This window comes from Sander vitreus, chromosome 18 (genome assembly GCF_031162955.1).
Source record: "Sander vitreus isolate 19-12246 chromosome 18, sanVit1, whole genome shotgun sequence".
NCBI lineage: Eukaryota > Metazoa > Chordata > Actinopteri > Perciformes > Percidae > Sander > Sander vitreus.
The window spans coordinates 29,815,783-29,830,492 of NC_135872.1; the positions used below are offsets into that span (position 1 = coordinate 29,815,783).

A 14,710-nucleotide genomic window follows, 5' to 3' on the forward strand; every position below is an offset into this window, starting at 1 on the left:
TAATCATATGAAATTGGGTCATATTGGCATATGTTTTGCCTGGACACTGTGACAACACATACCCTGTACTCGATATGGAAGCACTGATTGTTTGTCTAATTTTCTGAATTTTGTCTTTGAAGAAGGTGGCAAAGTCATTGCAGGCCTCGGTGGATAAAAGTTCAGATGCTACTGGTACTGGAGGGTTTGTTAACCTATCGACAGTAGCAAACAAAGCACCAAATTATTATTGTTTTTGGCAATAATGTCCGAGAAGAAGGACTGCCTTGCATTCCTCAGTTCCAAATTATAAATGTGAAGTCTCTCTTTATAGGTGTTGTAGTGGACCTGGAGATTAGGTTCTCGCCACCTGCGTTCTGCTTTTCGACACACTCTTTTTTCTGTTATTACCAGTATGGCGTTTCTCCATGGAGATCTTTTCTTATCAGAGACAGCTTTTACCTTAATGGGAGCAATGGCATCAATAACATTTGTAATTTTACAATTGAAATTGTCTACAAGCTCAGTGACTGAGACCCCACAAAGGGCAGGTGTGGAGGAGAAGAGCTCAATGAATGTTTCACTGGTGTTGTCAGAGATAGTGCTGTTACAGAAAACACAGGAATGATCAGAGAGAGCATCAGTCACCACAACCTTGGAAATGTTCAAACCCTTCGAGATAATCAAGTCCAGAGTGTGTCCCTTATTGTGTGTGGGCTCCGTCACATGCTGAGTCAGTCCATAGTTCTCAAATACATCTCAGTTCTTTGGTCACTCTATCCTGGGGGTTGTCAACATGAATGTTGAAATCACCAGCAATAACTACACAGTCAAAGTTAATACAGATTACAGACACTACTGCTATAACACAGCAATAGCAGTAATAGCTCTACTACTGTTTGTTCAGTTGCTACCTGTACCACACTGCCTCCTCCCTCCCCAATTCTGAAAGCATTTCCTCAGCTGTGCCTGTGCTGTGTGTTCAGATCCTGCAGCTGCTGCAGTGGCTCGACCGGTTCTGGGATGTGTGCAGCACACTGGCGGCAGACTCTCAGGGCATCTCGGTGCTGTCTCTGCACTGGCAGTGGGTGCAGAAACACCTGATCCTCCGACTGCCCCAGCTGCTGCTGGGAGACACTGATGCCACATTCCAGTAAACACTTTTCTCTACAATGCATAACATGACATGAAATGAAGTCAGTCACTTAGTAATTATTTAATTTCTTTACATGTCTCTAACATTACACAGATAGTATGACTGTAAGAGTGCAATAACACTGTGGGTATATTACTAATGTGCTGCTACAATTGTCTCAGGAAATATGTAGCTAATGTATTTCCATTTCCCAACACTTGTGCCTGTGCTGTACTCCAGAGGTCAGCAGGAGCTGCAGGCGGTCTCTGCCGCCATCCAGACGGTTCTGTCCACCCCGGTGTCTGTGGCAACAGCTCTGAAGGGCATCCAGAAAACCCTCGGGAAAGCTCTGCCATTCAAGGTATGGAGACGCTTCCTCAGCTCTGCTTTTCTGTCAGACCTAAACTGTGTTTGAAACCATTCCCTATCACAGAAATAGTTCCCTATATAGTGTGTTCAACATTTTGTAGTGGTTCCAATTCTCTGCGGTTAGTACCCTACATTTAACTCCCGGAGGAGAAGAAGAAGAAGCACAAGCACCCGCGAAAACTGAAAAGGAAAAATGGAGCAGGCTTTCGTTTTTATACAGTGGAAATGTAACATGCAACATATATAATATACAACATTTTACTACCTCCTGGGTGCTCGGTTTGTTTCAGGGACAGATTACAAGTCATTTTGTTTGGGTTTGTTTACACGATGCTTGGCACGCAAATAACTGACACATCTACTGACGCAACGATGTTTTCAGTGAGTGTCTGAAATCTGGTTTGGTCGTTCCCCATATAGTTTACTATTTAATAAACACTATATAGGAAATCGTGAGTAGAGTGAATGACGGAACCCAGCTCTAGTCTCATTGTCAAGAGTTGTTTTTATGTTTCCTGTCTTACCTATGGTCTTCTCTATCTTGCCTCATATGGTTGTCCAATCAAAGAAGGTTTTTAAAAGCCATTTTAGTATAATGTCTGTCATTCACAGTGTATCTGAGAAGATCTGAATTCACTTTACAAACCTCATCCATCTTGTTCTCCAGTTGGAGTCGGTGGCTGAGTGTGCGTCTCGCCTCCGGCTCTTGAGTAAAGCCCTGGATGTGAGCGATCTGAGCCTGGATGCCGCCACGGGTCCCTGGAGGCAGGAGCTGGTCCAACTTCAGGGTGCCGGGCTCGGGCTGGACATCAAAGAGAGTCTGCTAGAGGCCTGGGGCCTGGTTTTGCTGGCCAACAACCAGCTGGATCCACACAAGACTGGTGAGCCTGTTACAGAAAGAGCTTTCACCTGTGGTGGCTACAGGGCCAGACCATGGTCATGGTGATCCCCATAGTGTGAATCCTGTGTTTTGACTTGCTAACATTCTTTAGCACAAAAAGGTTTCTCTTGCACACTGAACATCCAGTGGACAGTGTCATGAACCAGCTCAAATTCACAACAAAAGAAGGGAGACCACAAATAGTTAAGGATTAAATTAAAACTAATTTATTTAACCACACCCATCAGGGATGCTGGCGTTCAGCCTGCTGTTGTTAAGTTACTCTTCGACTCTTTTACTCATCATCAAACCTCAACAAAATAAATAGAGAAATGCATATGCCGCCAAGGTGTGTGACACTTTTTTCTTACTTTCAAGTTACTCTTTAACTGCACAAACTTGTCATACATGGATGAAGGCCACCTGCTCATCAGTAGGTGTTCCTCTTTATTTGCAAGTTTCATCACAGAAATGTCACCCAAGAGTTAAAAAAAAAAAAAAAATAACTTCACACTGCAGAGTTTGAAGTCCTGCTGCCAGACATCATCAGGTGAACAGAACACATTTCTAATAACAACTACTTAGTATAGTTCTTATGTCAAACGGTATTTCCCTATGTGGAGAAAGGCAGACTGTCTGCACAAGCCTCACACGACAGGGCTGGACCACTCGTGAGTACAGTAAGATTCACTGGTACATGCCACTGAAGAACTGATGTGTTTTACACATGGTTCCTGCATGAGCCCCACCCCCACTACTTCTCTGTGATAGTAGGTAAAAACTAACAATGAAAAGCTGTAGTCAAAATCTAATCAGCCGTGTGGTTTGCCTCTCATGCTGGATCAGGATAAACCCTGTTGGTGGTAATGACTCCATGTGCGTAGCGCCACCCTCAGGAAAAACTTGACATTGTTAGCCCCCCCTGCTGTTCAGCTCTAAGAATACCTAAATCACCATTATACTGTTTGTTCTGTCCAGCACGTTCATAGTGTGCGGTGTAATAGAGGGTTTTGTCTCGTTTTACCCTCTAAGAGAAACTCCAGTGTGATGTTAAAGAGTCAATATGTGAGTGTCCTTCTGTACCTCCCCATCAGGAGTGTTGGAGAGGTTGGTGTCTAGTGTGGAGCAGCAGCAGCGTCAGATGAAGCAGAGAGGGCTACTGGAGCTCTGCTCCCTGCCTGAGGGCGAGGAGCCCGGAGGCGGAGTCCAGCTGGCCAGAGAGGAGCTGCAGCAGCTGGGCCGCCGGGCGCAGCTCTGGCCCCTGATGGAGCACCTGGCTGTCCTCAATCAGCTGCGCCTCAGCACAGACCTGCTGCACCTGGCGCTCTCGCCTGGGTAACACCTCCTCAACCACACACAGATACTTGTGGGGACTGATCCTGAAACAGTTGATGGATGTGTAGTGAATTGTCTCTCTTGCTCTGCAGTGACCAGGAGGCCGAGGACAGCTTACGTCCTGAACTCTCCAGACATCTGCGCTACTGCCTCCAGTCCACAGCCATGAACGTCAGCCAGCTGCAGCCGCTCTGGTTCCTGCTCAGCAGCGACAGGGTTAGTACACTCACCTTATTCTCACTTCACTTGGATGTTTGACCTGCACTGTACAGGATGATGCATGTGTAGAGTTTGTGGTCCAGTATGTCCCCTACACAAGTGTGATGTGGAAACATGAAGCCTCCAGGTCAGGTCCAAGTAAGAGACTTCTTGTGTCCAGCAGTTAAACTTTGGAAATGAACAATATTTGCATATTAAGTGATTTTGGATTTTTCAATGAGGGAGAAAGAGGAGGAGTCATTTCAGAATTGGTTTATGGAAAAGCAGGCAATTATTATTCAAATTAGAATATTGTTATGTCTTAAAACATGCCTGGATGAGATCTTTAAGTAAAAGTACAAAGCAACAAAGAGGCTGTTTCCTGGTTGAGTGTAATGTGTACATGAAGAATAGGACCAAACGTATTTGGCACCCTAGAACATGTGAGAGTGATCCAAACTTGAGATAAAACACTAAAACCAAATATTCAGGAGTGTCCTAGCGGCCCAGGGTCTAACCATGTAATCACAGCATCCCCCCCCCCTTGGTGCTTTGTCAGCTCTCTGCTGTGAACTGTCAGATAGAATGCCTGGAAAAGACTTAGAATGTTGCTTCTAATCCCCCCTGACTGTTGTTCAGCCGGCTGAGGAGCTGCAGTTTGTGTGGTGTGAGCTGCTGTCAGAGGCCCTGGCTGCCATGTGGACCTGCAGTGTGACCTCTGACCCCAACCTCTGGCTGAAATGGGACCCTCTAAGTCCCAGGACCCAGCCAGTGCCAAAGCTGCACCACGGAGCAGACAACATGGTACTGACCTCCAACATCTCCTGTTGATCTCACTGTATTTAAAAGGCATTTCCTGCTGGATTAACACATGGCCTTGTTGCTTTTAGGGACCGGCCTTGCTGAGTAAAGCCGTGTGGTCGTATTGCATGCTGGGAGTGCTCTGCAGCAGTGATCCTGGAGGGGGATGGGATCCATCAGGGGCAGCCCTCCTCTCCCTGTCCCATGTCACCCTGGGGGAGTGGAAGGAGAGGATCCAGCAGCTGCAGGATGTGTCTGCTGTGTTGTGGGACAATATGGCCGTCCCTGCACTGGCTGAGTTCAGGTAGATTAAAACAGAAAAAAATGTTCTTCACAAGCGGTTATCAATATTGGCTTTCCTAATCCCCCCCCTCCCCTCCGTGCCTCATTAGGGGCACAGACTTCCGGCTCCAGGGCGCGGTCTTGCGCCGCCAGCTTCAGAGCATGGCAGACCTGTTGCCTCCCAGTCTGCAGGAGGGCTACATGGAGAGCTGCGAGAGCCTGGTGGAGGACCCTGACCCTCTGATAGCTGCCCAGGAGATCCAGACCGTCTTCAGAGACTTCCTGCCTCAGAATGTGCTCCCTGACGGCCTGGTGGATGCCTGCATCACCTGCCTGCAACAGTACGTCCAGAGCAAGGTCCAAGGCTCCAACCCGCCGGCCCGCTCCGGAGTGTTCTGGGTCAACATGGGCCTGCTGCAGATCAAGGTCTGGACACCACAGACTATCTTTGACCCAGCGGTGAAGAGGGCCTACAAACTCAACTATGCACAGCAGGAGGTCAGCAGCTGTTTGTTTCTGCTTTATACCACATTTTGTCTCATAAAGATGTATATACCGATTATTTTTTTAGGTGTTTCCGCTTTTAATGGATAGGACAGCTCAAATATGAATGGGGAGAGAGAGGGGAAGACATGCAGGAAACCGACCTCCAGGACTCGAACCCTTGACCTTCTGCATCTCCTTCTGTATATATTAATAAACCTCTATAAGTGTGCCTGCTCTACCAACTGAGCTAACCAGCCACAATATGTATATATATTTAAATTAAATGTTTTATTTCAAAATGATTTCAAATATTCTGATTTCTTTTGACTACCTTTGTCTCTTTTAAAAGCACACCCAGCAGGACATACTTACCAGTACTTGCTCATAATTAACAAGGTTGACCAACATGGCTCTTAGCTGATACAATCTGTCTTAGAATGATAAGTTAACAAGCTACGTTTTTTATTAAAGATAGTTTGTATATTGTATCTTGATGACGTGACAAATAAAAAGTTACATGCAGGCGCTACAACTCAAGTCACAAACAATGTCCCATCTTGTCTCTAGGGACCGTCAACTCCAGTATAAAATATTTCTCTAGGGTTTGATACACGGAGGAAGGTGGCCACTATCAGGAACTGATGGGATTACATTTCACTGGAATTGTACCTTGTTTGATTTCATATGAAAAATACAAAATTGATTGATTAACTAGAAGCTGGTTAGAGCCAGAAATACTTTGCCTGGTGAGGCTGATCACGATGCTGATGATGTCTGTTGCAGCTGGCTCTGCTGCAGGAGGAGTGGAGAGGACGCAGCCTGTCGTCCCAGCTGATGACGGGCGCAGAGCTGGAGGAGAGCAGCACCACTGACGGCTTCCAGCATCCTCGGATCAGGTCAGAACCAGCTTCAGGTCCTCATTGTGTGCAGACCATAATTTCAACAGTGTCAGTGTTATACGTTTACACATTTAAGACATTGGGATTGATTCCAAATTATAATTAGGAATCATTTATATTCAACACATCAAATTTATCGTATTGATGCCTGAAAACTCTTAACAAGGGTGTCTGACTCTGACACTCTACACTATGGAGTCTTAAAACCGACAAAATTATTAGACAAGTGGAAACAGTTCCCCAGTGCGGTGTTAAAAGAAAAATAAAGAGCCAGTGTGGAGAGGAGGAATGATTACAGTGGTCCACAGTTCTTTTAATGGCATGTGAGCAATGTGTTAAGTCAGACTTAAAAGGCTTTTGACCACTTGTATGTGACGTGCTGTTGTAGGTACCTGTGGATCCGCATGCAGCAGGTGAAAGAGCAGATAGCTGAGCTCTCCAGGAAGCAAGCCTGTCGCCCTCATGACGCCCAGTATGGCCGCCTGTTCCAGGAGCTGCAGCACTACCTGTGCAGCGTCGGCCAGGCGTCGGCTGTGGAAGACCTGCTGTCCCACCTGCTGAAGGCCCTGCAGGGCTCCTCCTCCTCCAGGTCTCGCTCGGCGGTGCAGGGCCTGCTGAAGGAGGAGGCTGTGTGGCAGAACTCCCAGAAGCACATCTGCCAGAGGCTGCTGGAGGACTACCCCCTGTACCCCGACGTGGTTGGGCCAGTGCGGACCGGCATCCTCCAGCTGCGGTACGGGATGAGGCTGGTGGCCTCTCAGGTGGCCACCTTGCTCACACCTGTTCCCGGTCTGTCCAAGTTGGTGTCCTGCCTGCTGGCCTTCCCCTCCCTCTCCCCTAGCCTGCCGTCCTACCTGGCCCGGGCAGACTTTCTCTGCTCCAGAGCCTGTATGGACAGTCTGCGCTGCCTGGGGAAGCTCCTGCCCCTGCAGCAAGACCCTGAGCATGTGGTCCCCCAGTCTTCCACGCTGCTCCTCAACGCTCTGCTGTATGTGCAGTGCCACACCCTATCCACAGGGGAGTTCAGCCCCGAGACACGCAGCCTCTTCAGACAAATCTGTCAGGTCAGAGTTCCCTTCACACCAAGATCCATGGGTTTGACTCTAATTAAGGAATGAAAATGTTTGTCCAAATGAAATGCATGCTGTTGCTGTGCTGACTGTACTGCGATGCTCCTCAGGCTCTGGTGAACGAGTGGGACGAGCAGGAGAGACAAAAGAGAGAGCGAGAGCAGATGGAGGCCAGTCTGTACCGTAACCGCAGTCGACTGCACGGCTCGGGACTGACTGAGGATGAGCAGGAGGAGAGGGACTTCAGACACCAGTTCCCTCAGTTTAACAAGGTATTCACACATGATGTCTGCCTTGCCTAGTTGCAGTGCCAGAATCAACCACAATATTTAAAGTGCTCATATTATGCTTTTTGGCTTTTTCCCTTTCCTTTATTGTGTTATATATCTTTTTTGTGAATGTTATAGGTTTACAAAGTGAAAAAGCCCAAAGTCCATCCCAGAGGGACTTACCATCTCCAACAGAAAACACTGTTCACAAACTGCTCCAAACAGCTCTATTGTAGTCCAGCCTTTACTTCAGAGACAAACGTGGTCACTTTGGAACACATGTTATAATGCTCGCCTAGCTGCTAGCATGGCACGCCCTCATACTCTACTTCTGCCTGGCTAGTAGTCCTTACCTAGGTACTGTCAGGGCACGCCCTCATACTCTGCTTCTGACTGGCTAGTAGTCCTTACCTAGGTACTGTCAGGGCACGCCCTCATACTCTGCTTCTGACTGGCTAGTAGTCCTTACCTAGGTACTGTCAGGGCACGCCCTCATACTCTGCTTCTGACTGGCTAGTAGTCCTTACCTAGTACTGTCAGGGCACGCCCTCATACTCTGCTTCTGACTGGCTAGTAGTCCTTACCTAGGTACTGTCAGGGCACGCCCTCATACTCTGCTTCTGACTGGCTAGTAGTCCTTACCTAGTACTGTCAGGGCACGCCCTCATACTCTGCTTCTGACTGGCTAGTAGTCTTACCTAGGTACTGTCAGGGCACGCCCTCATACTCTGCTTCTGACTGGCTAGTAGTCCTTACCTAGTACTGTCAGGGCACGCCCTCATACTCTGCTTCTGACTGGCTAGTAGTCCTTACCTAGCTACTGAGCATGTGCGACTCCCAACAAAGATGGAACAGAAGTGAGATGCCTCACTCTGTAGCTAAAACAGAGGGCTCTTACCTCACTGGAATAACTCAAGTTTGTGATGTTGAGGGGACCATATCAGATCTTCAGGATATTACTTGTGGGGTGCCCCAAGGTTCAATCCTTGGCCCCCTTTTATTTTTAGTTTATATCAATGACATGCCAGCTACGGTTAAATGTAAGCTGCTTTTATATGCTGATGACTCTGCATTACTGGTCTCTGGGAGTGATATCAGTGAGATTGAGAAGACTCAAGGTAATGAATTAAATAGTGTTAGCAAGTGGCTCATAGACAACAGGCTTTCAATACACCTGGGTCAAACTGAGTCCATTTTATTTGGAACAAAAAGGAAGTTGTCTAGTACAAATGCACTAAAGGTCACATGTAATGGCACTGAAATAGTGTCTCAGAAAAGTGTCACATACCTGGGGTTAACATTAGAGCAGTCATTAATCTGTAAAACTATTGCTGACAAAATATTATCCAAGTGTTGTATCGCTGATTCAATGTCATTTTGATTCGGCATGTTCTGCCTGGTACTGTGGATTATCAGTTAATAACAGAAAACAAACTGCAAGTGATGCAAAAATAATTTTATCCTGTTAAATGAAAATCAAAAAGCTCAACACACAATGTGTAGTACAAAAAAAAATATGGTGTTTTTTGAAAATTAAACCATGTAAACCTATTCTGATAACCTCTAAATACAATTATGAACCTGAAAATGAGTTTCCCCCGTGCATACGCAGAACAGCCAATAGGAACGCTCTCTCCCTCTGAAATGGCATGTAATTGGCCAAAGTCTCCTGTCACAGCTCGATTTTATTTTTTATTTATTTTTTAAAAGCTAAATAACAGAAACAAGAGGAGGAGCAGAAGTCTAGTTTTCTCTTAGACCAATTGAATTACAACATGCTGATATTATGGAACAACGGCAAAAATAAAGTGCCTGCCACAGCGGTAAGGGTCTCTGTCCATACTTCTCCAGGACTTTGCAGACATCATGTCCCAGCCCAGTCTGGAGGGTCCAACAGACTCCGGGCTACAGGACGAGGAGGAGGAAGCCCAGGGAGAGCCCAGTGAGAGCAGCTTCCTGTCTCCAGCTGCCATGAACACCGTGGTCCAGGTCCATCAGCGCCTCTGTCTGGGACATGCCCAGTCCCTGTGGTACCAGGGCACAAAACCAGCCAATCACAGCAGAGAACACATCAAAGCCCTGGTCTCCTCCTATCAGATTGCTTCCCCTGTGATGTCACGCTTCTATCATCTGATTGGTCAGTGTCCTGTTTACATTTGTGATCCTGTTGGAGCAGTCCTGTGAGTGGAGCGTTGACCTGTGTTTCCCCCTCAGATGCTGAGCTGGACCAGCAGCTGACAGGCAGTGAACTGCTGCTCTCCGCCCTGCTGCAGAACACTGTGCAGGGCTCAGGGGGGCCTGAGGGTCTGGCTGTCGCACCAGAAGGACCTTATGACTTCTACCAGCAAGCCAACATGAGCCAGGCCCGCCTCTGCCTTCCTGTCCTGGAGCAGCTGAGTGTGGCAGTGAAGCAGAGGCTGGACGACTGGCCCGAGCACCCAGCTCTCGTACAGGTCACTTACCTTTTCACATCCAGGCCCACAGTCAGGTAGCATGTAGGGATGCAATGTTCAAATGCAAGGAATGTAACAGGAAGCAAGGCCTCTTTATGTACATGCTTTGGTTATTCCCAGGATCAAACCTGGGACATTTCCCTCCAGTCTCTTCAACCACAGGGAAGTCTTACTTCTTTAAGGGAAAAAAAGCTGAAAATGTTGAGCCCAAGAAATGTTCTTCTTCGGTAATTGGTGACATTTGAGTGTGTTTAATCAGGTCAGGTTCTAATAAAGCCAAACTTCTTGTTTTAGATATCTGCATCTACAGAGAGCATAACAGCTAGTGATCAAAAAATGAAAACTTTTAGTATCCATATCCACCAAACAGACCATGAAATGTGGTATCTTGCTATTTTTAATGGCTAACTTAATTTATTTTGTTGTTTAGAGATTACTGATGACAAGCTCAAAATTAGAACTGGTAACCATAACCCTCAATGTCCATCTACAAATGTAAAATGATACGATTTGTGCAGAGATTAGAAAAGGAGTGAAACATTCCATGTGATGCTTAAACAGTCAAAGAGAGTGGTCTGGTCCTGTAGACAATGTCAGTAATCTGCTCCAAATCCAGCTGGCGCTGTACAATAGACTCTTCAGATGAGTTGATGTGTGTGTGTGTGTGTGTGTGTGTGTGTGTTACAGCTGACTGTGGTGGTGGAGAGGATCATGGCCTTCAGTCTGGCCAGTCCACTGGCCAAGTTCCTTAACGGTCTGGAGATCCTGCTTAGTAAAGCACAGGTGAGCATGCATGATTACTTTAGAGAGATCCACGTAGTGCTGACACATTTAAACAAGTAGAAAAGAAATCTGTGATATAAAAAAAAAGCTGCAATCAATTATCAGCTTCAAATAGCAGAAATGTGTTTGATAAGCTCTGAGCTCTGTGTTTTCATCAGGACTGGGAGAATAACGCCAGCCGCTCAGTCTCTCTGCGGAAGGAACTGGAACCAGTCACACAGCTCATTATCCAGTGGCGCAAACTGGAGCTCGGGTAAGACACAGCGGGCTTATATCCAACCAGCGTCTTATGTTACCTTTCAGATGCTTTTATGGCATTTTTCCATTACATGGTACCTGCTCGACTCGGCTGTGGTGTCCCGTCCTCCTTTTTCCATTACAGATTTAGTACTGCCTCATGCGGGAGCCGAGCATGGCTGGTCGTCATAGCAACGCCGCAGGAAACTGCCGTGACCTAACACGACACACACACAGAACGTGGAAGGTGTGTTGTTTTTGATTTTCGGCATGTGGCTGTTTGCCAGAAGACACATTTAGTTTCTAAAGAAGCTGGAGGCAGCAAAAAAACACCACTGGCTAAACTATTTAAAAATGTCAGGTTGTTCACCCCCCCCGTCTGTCGCTAGCACTGTTGACGCAGTGATTAGTGACGATTCTCTCCGACCAATCAATAGTCTGCAGGTTTTCACGTCACCTTTTGGTATCACCTCAGCTCACTGGGAACCTCCACGGAGATGATACTAAATAAAGTACCTGTTAGCAGGTACCAGGGACTTTTTATCAGAATGAAAAACCAAAAAAGGCGAGTAGAGTCGAGGTGAGTCGAGCAGGTACCATGTCATGGAAAAACACCGTTAGGTACCAGAGAAGAGAGATTAAACCTGGAGCTCCTCAACCTGTCCATGGATGATCACAGTGTACCAGCTGTGTCCTGTATATAAATGTGTCCTTTCCTGTCCCTGTTGTGTGGGACGTGTAGCTGCTGGTCGAGCAGTCTGGACAACGCAAAGAAGCGGCACACTGAGAAATCAACCAAACACTGGTTCTCTATCTACCAGCTGGTGGGGAGATATCTGGAGGAACAGGGGATGGACGCTAATACAGGTACATACACACAGATGATCCAAATGTTGAAGATGACACCACTAATTAACCAATCACTTGTTTGTTTAATTGGCTGAGTGGAAACTTCCCCATAATGTACATTTATGGGGGAATCTATCCAATTAAAATATATATTTGAAGTGAAAAGAAGCTCAGTATGTTTAACCTGTTTGTCAAACTCTATCGGTGTCATAAGTGGAAACAAATAGCAATAAAGAATGAAATCCATTCCCCAGTAGTAGCTCACTGCTATAACACAACTAATCAGTGCGTGTTTACAGACACCAACGATAGCAGCAACAGGACGCGTGGAAACTCCCAATGTAGCCGAAAAAATAAATCCACCCTTCAAATGCTATGACAACTAAGACGTTTTTCTTCCTGCGACTGTCCCCTCCAGGTGAGGAGGTGGAGCGCCTCTCCCTGTCCTCAGTGTCTTCCACCCTGCAGGCCTTCATGGAGGGCTCCACCCTGGGAGAGTTCCACAGCCGCCTGGACATGGTGCTGAGCTTCCACTGCCACCTCCTGCTGCTCCCCAGCCAGCCTGGACAGGGTCAGCCGCCACGCTTCTCTAAATCTATCCTAACACACTCCTCAAAGGCCCTCTGCATAAAGGGTTCTTCTTCTGGCCGTGAAGCCACTGTAGAATATGGGGACGTCCACAGTCCTCATTCTGTGGTGCTCTTATTTTAACTTGTATATGGCTTACATCACAAGCAACCGGTAAAAGGATGCAATAGTGAGGGTCAGTGGAAAAAAAACCATCTTATTCTAAGATAGTCCTCCACAGTACCAGACATTTATCTGCACACATGAACAACTAATGACTGGTTTGATCTGTCACTGTCTTTTGACCAGATGTCCTGCATCATGCTACTACAGACATCCCTGATTGATGTTGACCAAACTCAACGTTTGATAGAAATGTCCATTTCATCACTTTAGTTCATGTTAATTGTTTCGGAATACTTTTGAGTTGCGTATAGCTAGATGTGTTCTATAGTTACAAGGAATATCAGTATTTGTTGCTTCTTGGCTGTGAGAAGACTGCACCGTGTTAACTCTTTCCTTATTTCACAGAATCACTGTCCAGTCTGTTGTGGAACCTACACAAATACTACAGTCAGTTCTCTGACTGCATCCACACCAGAATCAGTCAGCTCAGAGCGCCCATCGAGAAGGAGCTCAAGGTTTATTTCAGTGTCCTTTTTCATTGCATACCAATAAAACCTTCATGTCCACACTGCACATGTCGGAGCAACACAGTAATGTGAATTGTTGTCCTCAGGACTTTGTCAAGATCTCCAAGTGGAACGATGTCAGCTTCTGGTCCATCAAACAGTCGGTGGAGAAGACGCATCGGTAAAACATCACCACGATGGATTTGTGCTAAGCCGTGTATTTCTTGTATTGAGAGGACAGATGCCACCAACATTGTTCTGCCTGCTTTCTTTTCCCTCAGGACTCTCTTCAAGTTTGTCAAGAAGTTTATGGAGGCTCTGAGTGGTCCGAGTGTTGCTGCACTGGTGGAGCAGGGAAGCAGCGCCAGCTTGGACAGTGTGGATGCCAACCCAGAGGAAACCCCCCTCCATCGGGTTCACAGGGCACTGAAGAGCACCCTGCCTGGGAAGGGCAGAGATCTGCAGGTACACATGTTTTTAGTTATCTCAAATGAATAATCTCTTCTCCTTTTAGTATGTGCTTTATGATAATACATGATGAGTGAATCACCTTAGCTGCGCTGGATATTCCAGCATGAAGGCCCAGAGGACGGAGTTGAAGCTTCGTCTCTGCAGGGACGTCTGCCCGTTCTGTCCAGGAAGATGAAGAAACTGTGCGTCCAGCTGCTGAAGAAAAACCCAGTGCCTGAGCTGGCTGAAGACCTGGACTACTTCACTGGTGAGAATCCCACTTGTACACAATCTCAAAGTCTAATAGACGGACTGACATAATATTTTCTGAGCACATTAATGCATGTTCAAAAAGGCTTAACACTTTGGATTTGAATGACTCCATGGCCTTTCCTTGGCACCACCCCCAGGATCATTTCCATTTGATAATGGAACTAGATGGCTCTCGGCCTGTGGTGCTCAAAGTGCCAGAGAAATTGATTTGAAAAACTCAACAGCAATGTCTCTTTCTAGAGGTCATGATCTGGTTACTCAAGATAATCCACAGACCTGGTTGTAAACAGTTTCATGTAGGAACTACACCTGCACACTGTATCACCCATAGACTGTATAGGGGCTAGCCTGGTGTCCCTACAGCCACCTGTCACTCAAAGTTGTTGTCACGAAGGGAAAATGTAGCGATAGAGACCAGAACCGTTTTTTTGTACAGTCACAAACCGGGCCGCACGGCCATGACAAAAAAGGGAGATGCACACAACAAAGCCAATTAACAAATGCTTTATTAGCTTGCTGCCTATCTTTTTGATATTAATAAACGTCCGTTACATTTAAGCCATTGCCAAATGAGTTGCTACAAAGCTAATTAAGACTATCAGCTCCACACAACTCTCTCTAGATTTCTCAGTATGACTATGTTCAGAAGATTGTGGCGTCAGGAGAATTTCACGCGCAGAAACTGGAGTGAAGATAATGACCTCTTCTGAAGAGTCCATCATGTTTTTTTAATCCTCCGTGTCCTCATTGGTTACTAGCAACT

General features: G+C 46.5%; 1 protein-coding gene across 1 annotated transcript in view; it reads left to right on the forward strand.

Annotated features, from left to right (window-relative positions):
• Positions 1 to 14,710, forward strand: part of mdn1 (midasin AAA ATPase 1) — a 79,278-nt gene that overhangs the window by 49,667 nt on the left and 14,901 nt on the right. Inside the window, exons 53-73 of the mRNA XM_078275429.1 lie at positions 966 to 1,132; positions 1,355 to 1,475; positions 2,151 to 2,364; positions 3,458 to 3,698; positions 3,791 to 3,914; positions 4,536 to 4,700; positions 4,787 to 5,001; positions 5,090 to 5,477; positions 6,249 to 6,361; positions 6,753 to 7,428; positions 7,545 to 7,706; positions 9,555 to 9,840; positions 9,918 to 10,156; positions 10,844 to 10,939; positions 11,098 to 11,192; positions 11,919 to 12,043; positions 12,444 to 12,596; positions 13,124 to 13,233; positions 13,332 to 13,405; positions 13,506 to 13,689; positions 13,798 to 13,942. Coding sequence (XP_078131555.1) covers positions 966 to 1,132; positions 1,355 to 1,475; positions 2,151 to 2,364; positions 3,458 to 3,698; positions 3,791 to 3,914; positions 4,536 to 4,700; positions 4,787 to 5,001; positions 5,090 to 5,477; positions 6,249 to 6,361; positions 6,753 to 7,428; positions 7,545 to 7,706; positions 9,555 to 9,840; positions 9,918 to 10,156; positions 10,844 to 10,939; positions 11,098 to 11,192; positions 11,919 to 12,043; positions 12,444 to 12,596; positions 13,124 to 13,233; positions 13,332 to 13,405; positions 13,506 to 13,689; positions 13,798 to 13,942 — 4,093 coding nt within the window. The remainder of the gene's footprint in view (positions 1 to 965; positions 1,133 to 1,354; positions 1,476 to 2,150; positions 2,365 to 3,457; positions 3,699 to 3,790; positions 3,915 to 4,535; positions 4,701 to 4,786; positions 5,002 to 5,089; positions 5,478 to 6,248; positions 6,362 to 6,752; positions 7,429 to 7,544; positions 7,707 to 9,554; positions 9,841 to 9,917; positions 10,157 to 10,843; positions 10,940 to 11,097; positions 11,193 to 11,918; positions 12,044 to 12,443; positions 12,597 to 13,123; positions 13,234 to 13,331; positions 13,406 to 13,505; positions 13,690 to 13,797; positions 13,943 to 14,710) is intronic.